At 42.7% G+C, this 15,806-nt stretch overlaps 1 protein-coding gene across 2 annotated transcripts in view; it reads right to left on the reverse strand.

The window, feature by feature from the left end:
• Positions 1–15,806, reverse strand: part of atrn (attractin) — a 412,972-nt gene that overhangs the window by 289,867 nt on the left and 107,299 nt on the right. For both annotated transcript variants that reach the window (XM_087991640.1, XM_087991645.1), the window contains exon 9: positions 5,257–5,440. In XM_087991640.1, the coding sequence (XP_087847766.1) occupies positions 5,257–5,440 (184 nt within the window). The remainder of the gene's footprint in view (positions 1–5,256; positions 5,441–15,806) is intronic.

The following is a 15,806-nucleotide window of genomic DNA, read 5'->3' on the forward strand; positions in this document are numbered from 1 at the left end:
GGTTAGTTTTTGATACTATTGTTACCAAGATCTAAGTCACGTTTCTGGGCTTCTTTCTGATGATTGCACTGTGCCTCGTATTTTCTATGTCATTTACAGATATCACAATCAATAAGGGACCCAGTATTGATCCTTATGGTATACCATTCAACACTTGCCTTAAGTCACACATTCTTCTACCAGCAAACATTTTCTCTTACCCCGAAGTGAATTTTGGATCCAACTTGCCAAGTTACCCTGGATCCTATATACTTTTACCTTCTTTCCAGTCTCCTATGGGAGACCTTGTCCAAGGCTTTGCTGAAATCTATATAAACTACATCAACTGTACTACTCTGATCTGCAAATTTATTTTTCTCCCCTTAAAGACATTAATGAACTAGAGTGTTTTTTTTCCCCCAATATTCCATGATATGGTCACCACGACAGAGGTCATCTTTCAATTCCAGATTTTATTTATCAAGTTGAAACTCTACCAACTATCATGAAGGAATCTGAACCCACATCACAACTGCATTTGTCAGGGCTTCTGACTTACGAGCCCAGTGAAATGATCAAACCACTGTCTTGCTCACCGACTCCAGCAATGTGTAAGTGCTCTGTGAAACAAAAGTGCAAACCACTTGGTTCAGCGACAAATCAGGATGGGAAACAATTGCTGGACTTGCCAGCATCACCTGCATCCCATGAAAGAATAATAATTCTAAAGGAAGGCACAGGAAAAGAGAATTGAATAACTAATGCACATGCACATATGCATCCAATGTGGTAGCAAATTGTGAAAGTGGTCATAAAGCATTAAGTATCCTCAAAGAAACAATGGAGACATGAAGAGAAATGCTTTCATGCAATGAGTTGTTAAAATTTGGAATGCACCGCTTGACTTTATGACAGAAGCAGGTTCAATTAAGGTTGAAGAGGAAGTGAGGACTGCAGATGCTGGAGCTCAGAGTTGATAGTGCTGGAAAAGCACAGCAGGTCAGGCAGCATCTGAGGAGCAGGAGAATCAACGTTTCAGGCATAAGCCCTTCATTAGAAATCAGGCACGTGGGTCGATACTGAGAGATAAATGGGAGGGAGCTGGACAGAGCTAGCTGGGAAAGCGATAACTGGATGAAGGTAAGGGGGAAGTGGTGGTCAGAGGGGGAAGTGATGGACAGGTCCAGACAGCAGTGTGGAGTTGGAGGCTTTGGACTGGGATAATGTGGGGGGCAAGAAAATTAGGAATCTGTTAAAATCCATATTTATCCCGGGTAGTAGCAGGGTCCCAAGGCGGAATATGAGGTTCCTCCTCCAGGCGTTGGGTGGCAACCGTTTGGCGGTGGAGGCGACACAGGACCTACATATCCTTGACGGAATGGGGGCGGTGGGGTTGATGGCTGCGGATGTCCCTGAGATGTTCTCTGATTTTGTAGAAATATAGAGGCCCACTTCTGGTCTGGGAAAGCATTGCTCTTGTGTCTGAAAAGGAAGAATATGCAGGGTTACAGAGAGAGGCTGGAAAATGGCACTCAGTGAATTATTTATTTGGGGAACTGGGGCAGACACAATGGGCGAATGGTCTTCTTCCAAGCTGGGACAATTGGAGAATTCTGTGAACATGTACGGAATGAAAGCTGTGAAAAATAATCAAACAGACTGACACAACCCATGAGCAATCCACTTAACTAACTCATATCTTTGGACTCAAAATTAGCAATCTTCCCAGGACATATACTACTTACAAGAAAGACAACGATATATAAAGAACAAGTTTAGCCATTGACTTGAACTCGCATCACTAATCCTTTGTAACCCCCAGGTATAAATCCTGGGGTACCTCAATGTGAATACTAGTATCACAAGAACAGTTGTATACATACTGTGATTACAAGAGAAGGTCAGAGGATGTAATCTCAGTCTCCCTAAAGCTTGCCCACTACCTACAAGGGACAAATCATGATTGGGATGAAATAGTCTCCACCTGCATCTCCAGCAATACTTAAGCATCTCGACACCATCAACGGCACATCAGCTGGTCTAATTGGAACCTCACCCACCACTTCAACATTCACTCCCTTTGTTAATGACACACAGTGGCAGACATGTGTACCATTTATAAGTTTGACTGAAGAAAGTCTCCAAGGTTCCTCTAATAATCCCTTCCATGCATTAGAGAGGCAAGGCTGGCAAGTGCAGTGAGAGACATTTAAGTAGAAAATAGCAAGAATACAGGGCATCAAGGTGGTAGAGGAGTAGAGCTCCTGAGCCAGGGCTCAACCATTCTTTTTCTTTCTTGTCTTCTCCTTGCTTGTATTTTTCTCTCTTTTTTTAAAAACTTATCTTTGGTGTTGAGCTCAGACAGTATTGTGGCACTGTGGGATTTCAGCACAGATCTTGTGGCAGCGGTAAGTGAGCCCAAGACGACTAGATTGAGCCCTTACTCACTTTTCCGGGGCAAGCACAGGACCTGGTAATGGAATTGACAGACACTACTTTGACAGTGGCAAGGTAGTCCCAGCAGCGAGAGATGGCACCTGAGGATCAGCAACTTTGTCTGCTGGCTTGGTCTGGTGGTACAGCAAAACAACAGGAGAAGGCATCACAGTGACATCAGCGTGGTGGACCCAGAAATGAGAGATGCAACTCTGACATTTATTGGTCAGGCGTAAGCACTGGCAGAAGAGAATCGACCCAGTGGCAAAAGTTGGCGCTTGAAGAATGACAACTTTGATATCGGTTGTAGATGGTGGCAAGGCAGTGGAGGACAGATGGCAGCACAGGCGCCATTGATGATGAGCTGGTTCAGGACTGATGGACTCTCCTGAAGCTATATCTTTTTATTCTTATTCTTAAACTGTTCAAAATGGCAACAATGGAAAACTTTTCACCTATTTTATTTTTTTCCCACTGCAAACTTTACATGACAACAAAATTATTCACATTCATAACAAGTGTGTTCCCATGAAGACAAAGAGTTGGACCAAGAACAGAAAATCCTCTATGACAAGGGGCACAGAGATTACAATTACTAAAAAGAGAGGTTATGGAAGACTCTGGGGGCTCAATATGGCAGAGCGCAAGGGGAATAAAAATGAAATTAGGAAAGATAACAACACATTAGAAAGCATTGGCAGGGAAAATAAAAGAAAACATGAAGGAATTTTTTTAATCCCCAAAATATAAACAGCAAGAAAACAAGCAGGGGAAAAGTAGGGACCATAAAACTAATCCATAGGAAGATATTTTGTGTTTGTCTTGTTAAAAGAAAAGGATGACGCATGTGTAGACATATGACGGAGGAGGATAGTGAAAAATATTAAAGTATTAAAAGAAATTTATAATAGAAAGGAGCTATCAGCAGGTTTAGGAGTCTTCAAAATGGGTTCATCTGGTCCAGCTGGTGATGCTCACGTGCCATAAAAAAGTAGCAAACCAAGAGAAAAATAAAACAAAGGTCTCCAAATGCTGAAGATCTGAAACAAAAACAGAAATTGCTGGTGAAACTCAGCAGGACTACCCTGGCAGCATCAACAGGAAAAAGACAGAACTAACTCTGAATCTGGTGACACTTCATCAGTTGGTGAGTTATGCCAACAATTTCTGTTTTTGTAATAAAATGAGGACAGCTTAGTACATCCACAGTACAAGCATGAAAATGGGCTAAACACAGCCTTGCCACAGTCACCCAAATCCCTCAAACATTGGCAAGACGACTGCAAATTCAAAGCACTGATTCATCCCTACCTCATGACCCTCGAATCCCTGACTAATCAAGAATCAATCTTAGCCTTAAATACAAGCAACGACTCTGCCCCACAGCTCTGTGGCAAGGAGTTCCAAAGACACTCAACCCTCTGAGAACAGAAATTCTTCCTCATCTCAGTCTTAATTTGGTGCTCCTTTATTCTGAATCTAGGCCCTCTGGCTCTAGACTCTCCCATGAAGGGAAACATCCTCTCAGCATTTACCCTGTCAAGCCACTTAAGATTCCTATATGGTTCGATGAGATCATCTCTCATTCTTCTAAGCTCCACTGCGTAGACTCTCAACTTGTTTAACCTTTCCTCACAAGACAATCCCTCCATATCAGGGATCATACTAGTGAATGTTCTATGAAATGGTATCTTTCCTTAAATAAGGAAACTAAAACTGTTCGCAGTACTCCAGATGTGGTTTCACTAACACCCTGCAGTAAGACTTTCCTACCCATACACTGCAATTCATTAAATATGGGTTAACATTCCATTAACCTTCTTGATTACCTGCTGTACCTCCGTGCTAGCTTTCTGTGTTTCATGCATAAGTACCCCTAAGTTGATTAGTGTTGCAGCTTTCTGCTGTTTCTCTCCATTTAAAAAATATTCTATTCTTTTGTTTTCCTTTTCGAAATGAACAATTTCGTATTTTTCCACATTGTAGTCCACTTGCCAACTACTTGCCCACTTCCTTAATGTATGTAAACTGTTTGTCCCCCTCTCACAAACTGTCTTTCCACTTAGTGCCATCTGTAAGTTTGGCTAATGTACATATATTGTGAACAGTCACAGTCCCAGCACTGACCAATGTGCAACATCTCTGGTCACGGTTGCCAACCCTATTTTCTGCTTCCTGCCCATGAGCCACTTCTCTAATCAATATACTGCCTCCAACACCATGGGCGCTTAGTTTATGACTTAATTTTTTGTGAGGTACCTTGTCAAATGTCTTCTGCAATTCCAAATACAACACATCCACTGATTCCTCTCCATCCACTCTGGTTCAGACTTCCACGAAAAATTAATACATTAATCAAATGTGACTTCCCTTTCATGAAGCCATGCCGGCTCAACTTGATGGGCTGTCATTTTGCAAATGTTACACTGCTTTCAACAACAGGATTTTCTTTTAAAAAAATATCTACATCTTATGAAATTCTTTTTGAAATATAGCTCTAAGTCACCAACTGAATTACTTTCATCTATGTGCCCTGCAACTTCCTCAGAGGAAAATATCTAGGGTACAGACACATCAGATGTACTGATTCTACAAAATCAACACTGATTGTCTTTGTTTCAACTACAGTTTTCTAATTTGTCTATGATCTGACCCTGTACTTCAAACGACCAATTTTGCATGGCTGTAAAGTTCACTGAGCTTATCATTTCTATTCATGAACATGGTGTTTGTTCATCTTCAGAATGAAAATTTAATCATAACTGAAGGTAAATGTTACTTGAGGCAAAGCCAGAAGCAAAATATCAACCATTTGCATTTAATTTCATCAAAAACACTTACCAGGTACATGCATCTACATCATACTTGTACAGGTCATCTGTCAGGCCATACTTATTAGCACTGACAGCTTTGTATCCACCATGTATGTAAATTGCCTTGGTGTGGGGGTCATAAACACTGCTGTGACCATATCCTCCTTGAACCAAGGCTCCATTTGTTTGCAGTATATCCCATGTATCTTTACCTGTTCAAAAAAGACTGCATATTACTTCAAAGAGATACTTGTATTCACAGTCATACATGTGAAATTTGAGACAGAGATATTAGCATTGACCAGAAACTGATCAAGACCAGCTAAATACTATGAGTACAACAGCTAATTGTAACTGGAAATCCTATTGTGACCACAAAGTCACAGTTTAACTCGTCCGTGCCAGCCAGATATCCTAAATTAATCTAGTCCCATTTGCCAGCACTTGGCCCATATCCCTCAAAACCTTTCCTTTCATATACCCATCAAGATGCCTTTAAATGTTGTAATTGTATCAGCCTCCACCACTTACTTCAGCAGCTCATTCCACACACGTACCAACCTCTGCATGAAAAGTTGCCCTTTTAGATCCCTTTTAAATCTTTCCCCTCTCACCCTAAACTTGTGCCCGATAGTTCTGGTCTCCTCCACCCCAAAGAAAAGGCCAAGTCTATTTACCTGATCCATGCCCGCCAAGATTTTATCAACCTCCTCTGATTTATTAAAACTTATCCATAACCTGCAAGCACAATGGACTATTCTCTACTTAACTGAATGATCCACCATGCCGTTGTGGGCGGCACGGTGGCTAGCACCGCTGCCTCAAAGCGCCAGAAACCCGGGTTCAATTCCCGCCTCAGGCGACTGACTGTGTGGAGTTTGCACGTTCTCCCCGTGTCTGCGTGGGTTTCCTCCGGGTGCTCCGGTTTCCTCCCACAGTCCAAAGATGTGCAGGTCAGGTGAATTGGCCATGCTAAATTGCCCGTAGTATTAGGTAAGGGGTAAATGTAGGGGTAGGGGTATGGGTGGGTTGCGCTTCGGCGGGGCAGTGTGGACTTGTTGGGCCGAAGGGCCTGTTTCCACACTAAGTAATCCACACTGTAAATAATCTAATCTAATCCAATTGTACCAATTTCAACATTCAGAACATATTAGCCCACTGAACTGGTAACCCATCCAAGTGATTAAACATTCAAACCAGCCAATCCTGGCCCAACATATTTTAGCATCTACCAGCCACAAGTGCACGACAGCAATATGCCAAGACCTCATCAGCAGCAGCTCTCAAACCTATGATCTCTGCCCCTGAGAAAGACAAAGACAGAAGGTAGATGATGAATCGGTGAGTTCCACTCCAAATTAGACACCATCTTGGTTTTAAATAGATCACCATTCAATGTTTCTTGGAAAAAATCATGGAACACCCTTCCTGGCAGCACGTTAGGTACAGTTATAGCACATGGACTGCAACAATTCAATAAGACTCACTGCACTCTCCCAATGACAATTATAGATGGATAATAGATGTTCACCTTATTAAAAAGATTTTTAAAAAGTCTGAGCACAAAACAAACATCTGAATTTGTTTTTGCCAGTCTTCGATTCCAGCTACCTATTTCAAGAAAACAACATCCCTGAATTTATTTTAACTTATGCTCAACTATAAATAATTTTACAAAGACTATTTTTGCAACTTGTATCCAATCTAAACAACATGCATATAACACCAAATGGAATAAGATTCAAATAACTACAATAATAAATCCCATGTTGAAATGGAACAATTTGATTGATTCAATCATGAAAAACCAGCAGCCATGGGCAAGAAATAGCAGGTCATATGTGGTTATTCCAGGAAAGGTCAGTAGTTCCCAACTTGCCTAGAATCATGATGCACAGTTGTCTGATTTTCTCAAAAATCCACTGAAAATTCCAGACTTAGATTCAAGATAAATGAGAATTTTATTTCAGTCATGCAATTCACAGTCTGATCAAAGAATTGTACTTTTTTTTACTTTCACTTGTTTGCTCAAAAGATAGTGTGCCAATTTCACACAGCAATATAACCTGAGTAATAGTTTCAAACAAACAGAAACATGAATGCAGAATGAAAGTGCTTCATTCAAAATAGCCTGTTACAGTGAAATGACTGTCTGGCAAGGCTTTGCATTGTTGAGACAGCAGCAATACCCTAACCTTTTAATATTCAAGGCAATTATGGTGGAGATTTTCTGCTAGTCCTTGCAGAACATCTGTGTTTCTAGAACTACTTTGCTATTGCTGATTACAATTGCAAATTTGTTCAAAGATTCTTTGAGATTTCTAGACACACAGGCACACATTTACCAGTTTACTCAAGGATTTTATCTTACTTCACTTGGCTCAATTCCAGAAATCTTAGTATTAACTCAAAAACTATGGACGTGCAATTCGCAAACAACTGCTGAACTGTAAGCCCATGCACAGGATCCAGCATTCTGAATTAAATGAGCTCTTCTCATCCATTGTATAATTTTCTTTTGAAATAAACCCAGATAATGTTGTGCATGTAATATTCTATTTAGACAACAAATGATCAACATTAGAAAGATAAATTTCTGCAAAATAAATAGCCAGGTTGCACAAAGTAGAAGAATTATACTTTTAAAAACGACTGGATTCTCGATAATCCAAGATGGAGAATGGGAAAAAAGTATGTCTGTAAGAGCTGCTTCGTTTTTGAGGGATTTTAGGTGTTGGAGATGATTTTCTCTAATTCCAGGGGCAGCAATTATTGTTTTATATGCTGTTGCATTGCTTTGGAACGTTGAAGGAAACAAAAGTCAAAACAATGGCATTTTTAAAAAGGAGAAGGACAGACAAAAGGCAGCACACGGTCAGTGAAGGAGAGAGAGAGAGAAAGAAACCTGCACTGTGAACTGACCCAGCAGTGAATCCGCACAGTTACTGCCTTTGCTGTTTGAGTTCATATATCTCTAGACATCAGAGTGCGTCGAGGAAAACTGAAACAGCGAAATTCACAACTGATCGTGGAGGAAATTGTGTGGGAGAGGTCACAGCACAGGAACAGATAAATGCATAGCTTTTAAGTGTAGCCTTGCTGTAAATCTACATAGTGAGTAGAGTGGATTCTTTCCTGACTATATGTTTTATTTAATCTCTTGATTAAATTTTAAAAATATAAGCCATAAGCATTAAGTTAGCGAGGAGCAGTGTTTCTTTTTAGAGCAATAAGATGGCACTACTTTCTGGGTCTGTAGCTCGCGAAGGAGCAAAGATGGCCTCTAGTAGAGTGATATGCTCTTCTTGTCAGATGTGGGAGTTTAGGGAGAGTTTACATGTTACTGAGGATTATGCCTGCAGGAAATGTCTTCGATTGCGAATTCTATCAGATCGAATGCATCGGTTAGACTGACAGTGAGAGACAATAAGGAATTTACAAGAGCTAGCTGATGTGATGGATGGCAGTTATCGGAAGGGAGAAAAGCCGCAGATACAGACAGATTGATAGTTAACTCCAGAAAAGGTAGGGCAGGTAGCACAGGAGTCTTCTGTGGCTGTCCCCATTTCAAACAGGTATGCTGTTTCGGAAAACGTAGTGGGTGATATACTCTCTGGGGAATGCAGCACGAACAGCCAGGTTTCTGGTATTGAGACAGGCTCAAATGCAATGAGGGGTACGTTGGGTTTCAAGCAATCGATTGTGATGGGGGAACTCTCTAGTCAGAGGCAGCAGCTAAAAGTCAGAATGGTGTGTTGGTTCCCTAGTGCCAGGATCAAGGACATCTCAGAGAGGGTGCAGAATGTTCTCAAGAGGGAGAGGGACCAGCACGAGAACATTGGACACATTGGAACCAATGACATAGGAAGGGAAAAGGAAATTCTGAAGGAAGAATATAGAAAGATCAGCAAGAATTTAAAAAGGAGGCTCTCAAGGGTACTAATATCTGGATTACTCCCGGTGCTACAAGCTAGTGAGGGGGGAATAGGATGATGGAACAAACGAATGCATGGCTGAGGAGCTGGTGCATGGGAAAAGAGTTCGCATTTTTAGATCATTGGAATCTCTTTTGGGGTAGAAGTGACCTCTACAAGGAGGATGGATTGCACCTGAAATGGAAGGGGGCTAATATACTGGCAGAGAGATTTGCTAGAGCTGTTCAGGAGGATGTAAACTGGTAAGGTGCGGGGGCGGGGGGGGGGGCGCAGTCAAACAGTCAAGGCAGGCAGGGACAAAGCAGAGAACAAGATAGGACTGATACATCAAACTGCTTTTATTCCAATGCAAGAGGCCTAAAGGGAAGTCAGGTGAACTCAGGGCACAATTAGGAACATGGGATTGGGATATCATAGCAATGACAGAAGTGTGGCCCAGGGATGGACCGGACTGGCAGATTAATGCTCCAGCATATAAATATTATAGGAACGATAGAAAGGGGGCGGGGAAAGAGAGGAGGGGGGAGTGGCATTTTTGATAAGGGATAGCATTACAGCTGTACTTAGGGAGGATATTCCTGGGAATACATTCAGGGAAGTTAATTGGGTGGAACTGAGAAATAAGAAAGGGATGATCACCTTATTGGGATTGTATTATAGACCCCCCAATAGTCAGCAGGAAATTGAGAGACAAATGTGCCAGGAGATCTCAGCTATCTGTAAGAATAATAGGGTGGTTATGGTAGGGGATTTTAACTTTCCAAACATATACTGGGACTGCCATAGTGTTAAGGGTTTAGATGGAGAGGAATTTCTTAAGTGTGTACAAGACAATTTTCTGATTCAGTATGTGCATGTACCTACTAGAGAAGGTGCAAAACTTGACGTACTTTTGGGAAATAAGGCAGGGCAGGTGACTAAGGTGTTAGTGGGGGAGCACTTTGGGACGAATGATCATAATTCTATTAGTTTTAAAATAGCGATGGATAAGGATAGACTGGATCTAAAAGTTGAAGTTCTAAATTGAAGGAAGGATAATTTTGATGGTATTAGAACTTTCAAAAGTTGATTGGAGGCAAATGGTCACAGATAAAGGGAAGGCTAGAAAATGGGAAGCATTCAAAAATGAGATAACAGGAATCCAGAGACAGTATATTCCTGTTAGGGTGAAAGGAACAGCTGGTAAGTGTACAGAATGCTGAATGACGAAAGAAGTTGAGGGTTTAGTTAAGAAAAATAAGGAATCTTATGTCAGGTATAGACAGGAGAGATCAAGTGAATCCTTAGAAGAGTATAAAGGCAGTAAGAGTATACTGAAGAGGGAAATAGGAGAGTAAAAAAAAAAAAGAGGATGAGATAGCTTTGGCAAATAGGGTTAAGGATAATCCAAAAGGTTTTTATAAATACATTAAGGACAAAAGGGTAACTATGAAGAGAATAGAGGCCCCTCAAAGATCAGCAAAGCAGCCAATGTGTGGAGCTGCAGGAGATGGGAGAGATACTAAATGAGTATTTTGCATCAGTGTTTACTGTGGAGAAGGACGTGAAAGACATAAAATGTGGGGAAATAAATGGTGACATCTTGAAAAATGTCCATATTACAGAGGTGATGGTTCTGGATGTCTTGAAATGCATAAAAGTGGATAAATCATCAGGACCTGATCAGGTGTACCCTAAAACCTTGTGGGAAGCTAGGGAAGTGATTGCTGGGCCCATTGTTGAGATATCCGTATCATCGATAGTCACAGGTGAGGTGCCAGAAGACTGGAGGTTGGTAAACCTGGTGCCACTGTTTAAGAAGGTGGGAAGGACAAGCCAGGGAACTATGGAGCAGTGAGCCTGACATCGGTGATGGGCAAGTTGTTGGAGGAAATCCTGAGGGACAGGATGTACATGTATTTGGAAAGCAAGGACTGATTAGGGATAGTCAACATGGCTTTGTGCGTGGGAAATCATATCTCATAAACTTGATTGAGTTTTTTGAAGTAACAAAGAAGATTGATGAGGGCAGAGTGGTAGATGTGATCTATGTGGATTTCAGTAAGGCGTTCGACAAGGTTCCCCATGGGAAACTGATTAGCAAGGTTAGATCTCATTGAATACAGGGAGAACTAGCCATTTGGATTCAGAACTGACTCAAAAGTAAAAGACAGAGGGTGGTGGTGGAGAGTTGTTTTTCAGACTGTGACCAATGAAGTGCCACAACGATCAGTGCTGGGTCCACTGCTTTTCGTCATTTATATAGTTGCTTTTGGTGTGAACATAAAGAGGTACAGTTAGGAAGTTTGCAGATTTCACCAAAATTGGATGTGTAGTGGACAGTGAAGGAGTACAACAGGATCTTGATCAGATGGGCCAACAGGCTGAAGAGCGGCAGATGGAGTTTAATTCAGATAAATGCGAGGTGCTGCATTTTGGCAAGGTAAATCAGAGCAGGACTTATGCACTTAATGGTAAGGTCCTAGGGAGTGTTGCTGAACAAAGAGACCTTGGAGTGCAGGCTCATAGTTCCTTGATAATGGAGTCATAGATAGATAGGATAGTGAAGGCGGCGTTTGGTATGCTTTCCTTTATTGGTCAGAGTATTGAGTACAGGAGTTGGGAGGTCATGTTGTGGCTATACAGGACATTGGCTAGGCCAGTTTTGGAAGATTGCTTGTAATTCCAGTCACCTTCCTATCGGAAGAATGTTGTGAAACTTGAAAGAGTTCAAAAAAAATTTAAATGGCGGTTGCCAGGGTTGGAGAATTTGAGCTATAGGGCGGGGCTGAATAGGCTGGGGCTGTTTTCCCTGGAGCATCGGAGACTAAGAGGTCATGTTATAGAGGTTTATAAAATGTGGAGCATGGATAGGATAAATAGACAACATCTTTTCCCTGAGGTGGGGAGAGTCCAGAACTAGAGTGCATAGGTTCAGGGTGAGAGGGGAAAGATATAAAAGGGACCTAATGGACAACTTTTTCACAGAGAGGGTGGTACGCGCATAGAATGAACTGCCAGAGGAAATGTTGAAGGTTCGTACAACTGGAGCATTTAAAAGGCATCTGGTCAGGTATGTCAATAGGAAGGGATGAGGGGGATACAGGCCAAGTGCTGGCAAATATGATTAAGTTAGGTTAGAATATCTGGTCAGCATGGACAAGTCAGACCGAAGGGACTGTTTCCGTGCTATACATCTCTATGACTCTATTCCTGCTCAAGCATATCACCAACCTCTTTTCCACCTGCTTAAATGGGAATGAAAGGAAGCTTTGTTTCCTGTTTTCACCCCCTTAGTACAAATCCTTCATATTTAATTGCTTTTTGAGTACTTCAGTTTTGAAGGATTGTGGAAAAAAATGATTTATTTCAAGTACTGTGAATGTAGAGTTTTTTTTTCCTGAGAGAAACGAGGGCTACCAGGAAGTTTTTAAGAGGTTGAGATCCAAATCAGAGACCCTACACCATACGGCCTCCCTCCCACCCACCTCCTCTCACCTTACTTAGAGTCCGTAAACTCAGTAAGTTTTCAAGTTCCCTCTTTTTTTTTCTTTTCTTCTCTTCCACATTTAGTCCTGCGTGGGCTTTCAAATTAGCGGGGCATGGCTGATAGGGCAGTTACATGTTCCTCCTGCAGATTGTGGCATGTGAGAGACTCTTCACATGTCTCTGCTGACCACATCTGCGGGAATTGTACCCAACTCCAGCTCCTCGAAAAATGAGTTAAGGAAGTGGAGCTGGAGCTGGATGAACTGTGGATCACCCGGGAGGCTGAGAGAGAAATTGAGAGGATGTCAGGGAGGTGGTCACTCCTCAGACACAGGATAAGGCAAACTGGGTTACAGTCAGGGGGTGGAAAGGGAACCAATGGTCAGAGGAGGGATCCCCGTGGTCATTCTCCTCAGCAGTAAGTATACCGTTTTGGATACTGCTGGTAGAGACGGCATACCAAGGGAAATCCATAGTTGTCAGGTCTATGGCACTGTGGCTCAGAAGGGAAGGGGGGAGAACAGAGAAGCACTAGTGGTAGCAGACTCAATAGTTAGACAGATTGACAGGAGATTTTGTGGGCAGGAACAGGACTCCCGGAAGGTTTGTTGCCTCCTCGGTGCCAGGACCCGGAATGTCACCCATCGGGTTTATAGGATTTTGAAGGGGGAGGGGGAGGGGGAGCAGCCAGAAATCACGGTACATATTGTCACCAATGATGTAGCCAGGAAATGGTTTGAGGATCTGAAAAGTGACGACAGAGAGTTAGGTTGGAAGCTGAAGAGTAGCGATGTCAGGTTTGCTACCAGTGCCATGAGACAGTGAGGTGAGGAATAGTCAGTGAGTGCAGCTTCACAAATGGCTGTGAGGCTGGTGCAGGAGGCAGGGCTTCAGATACTTAGACCATTGAGATGCCTTCTGGGGAAGGTGGGACCTGTACATGAAGGACGGGTTGAAACTGGAGGGGCACAAATGTCCTGGATGTGAGATTTATTCATGTGGTTCGGGAGGGTTTAAGCTAGTTTGGCAGGAGGGTGGGAATCAGAGCTACATATCTGAGAGGGGGGGTTAGTTGTAGATGGGGCAGTGACAGGATGTAGTGAATCTACTGGGAAGGTTTCTCACGTAATGAAACAAAGGGATCAGTTAAAGCATGTCTGCTTTAATGCAAGGGCTGTCAGAAAAAAGAGTGATGAACTTAAGAGCTTGGATCAGTACTTGGGACAATGGTGTTGTGACCATAACGGAGACGTGGGTTTCACAGGGACAGGAATGATTGCGAGATGTTCCAGGGTGTAGAATATTTAAAAAGAACTTGGAGGGTTGAAAAAGAGGAGGGAATGTAGTATTGCTAATCAGAGAGTGCATCAAGGCTACAGAAATGAAGGTTGTTGAGCAAGGTTTGTCTACTGAGTCAGTATGGGTGGAAGTTAAGAACCGCAAGGGAGCAGCTATCTCATTGGGGGTTTTCTACAGACTCCCTAATAGCAGTAGAGAGATTGAAGAACTCATTAGCAGGCAGATTTGGAAAAAATGCAGATGTAGCAGGGTTGTTGTTATGGGTGATTTCAATTTTCCCAATATTGACTGGAACCTCCTTTGTGCAGATCGTTTGGATGGAGCAGTTTTTGGCAGGTGTGGTCAGGATAGTTTCCCTACTCAGTATGTCAACAGGCCAACGAGGGGAGAGGCCATTTTGGATTAGGTGCTCAGCAATGAGCCAGGACAGGTGTCAGATCTCGCAATGGGAGAAGACTTTGGTGACAGTGACCACAACTGATTCACATTTACCATATTTTGGATTAATGGTGCTGGAAGAGCACAGCTGTTCAGGCAACATCCGAAGAGCAGCAAAATTGACGTTTCGGACCATAGCCTTGGAGAGGGAAAGGAGCAGTTACCGAGGAAAAATATTCAATTTGGGAAAAGGAAATTATGACGCTATCAGACAGAAGTTGGGAAGTACAGATCGGGAGCAATTGTTCCACAGAAAGGGCACAACAGACATGTGGAGACTATTTCAGGAGCAGTTGTTGCAAATGATGCAGAAATTTGTTCCTCTGAGACAGGTAAGAGGAGGTAAGATTAAGGAACCTTGGATGGTGAGAACAGAGGAGTTTATCGTCAAAAGCAAGGAGGCAGCTTATGCAAGGTGGCAGAAGCAAGGATCCAGCAGAGCTTTAGAGGATTACAAGCTAACTAGGAAGGAGCACAGAAAGGGACTGAGGAGAGCCAGGAGGGGGCACAAAAAAGGCGTGGCATGAAGGATTAGGGAGAACCCAAAGGCATTTTACTCATACGTGAGGAATACGACAATTATCAGGGAGAAGGTAGGGCCGATCAGGGATAGCATAGGGAACTTGTGTGTGGAGTCTGAACAGATATGGGAAGCCCTAAATGGGTTTCTTGCTTTGGTTGTCATGAAGGAAAGGGACCTTGTTGTGAATAAGAACTTTGTGGAGCTGGGAAACAGACTTGAACAGATCAGGATTGATGAAGTTGATGTGCTGGAAAGTTTGGCAAACATTAAGATTGATAAGTCCCCAGGGCCAGACCAGATTTATTCTAGGTTGTTCCGGTAAGCGAGAAAGGAGGTTGCTGAGCCGCAGGCTAAGATATTTGTCTCCTCACTCTTCATGGGGGGTCGTACCAGAGGACTGGAGGGAGGCGAATGTTGTTCCTCTTTTCAAGCAGGGTAATAGGGAAATCCCTGGCAATTACAGACCAGTCAGTCTTACATCTGTGGTCAGCAACGATTTGGAAAGAATTCTGAAGGATAGGATTTATGACTAGTGGGAAAAGCATAGCGCCATTAAAGGCAGTCAGCATGGCTTTGTGAGGGGAAGGTCATGCCTCACAAATCTCATTGAGTTCTTTGAGGTGTCAAGACAGGTCGATGAAGGTCAAGCAGTGGATGTGCTGTATATGGACTTCAGCAAGGCATTTGATAAAGTTCCCCATGGTAGGCTCATTCATAAAGTCAGGAGGTATGGGATACAGGGAGATTTGGCTATCTGGATTCAGATTTGGATGGCTGACAGAAGGCAGAGAGTGGTTGTAGATGGAAAGTCAATGGAGGTCAATGGTGAGTCATGTCCCACAGAGCTCTATTCTTGGGCCTCTGCTCTTTGTAGTTTTCATAAATGATTTGCATGAGAAGAGTGAGGGGTGGGTT

Source organism: Chiloscyllium plagiosum, unplaced genomic scaffold, assembly GCF_037043375.1.
Source record: "Chiloscyllium plagiosum isolate Xiang-an unplaced genomic scaffold, Cpla_swu_hap1 HiC_scaffold_1, whole genome shotgun sequence".
Taxonomy (NCBI): Eukaryota; Metazoa; Chordata; class Chondrichthyes; order Orectolobiformes; family Hemiscylliidae; genus Chiloscyllium; species Chiloscyllium plagiosum.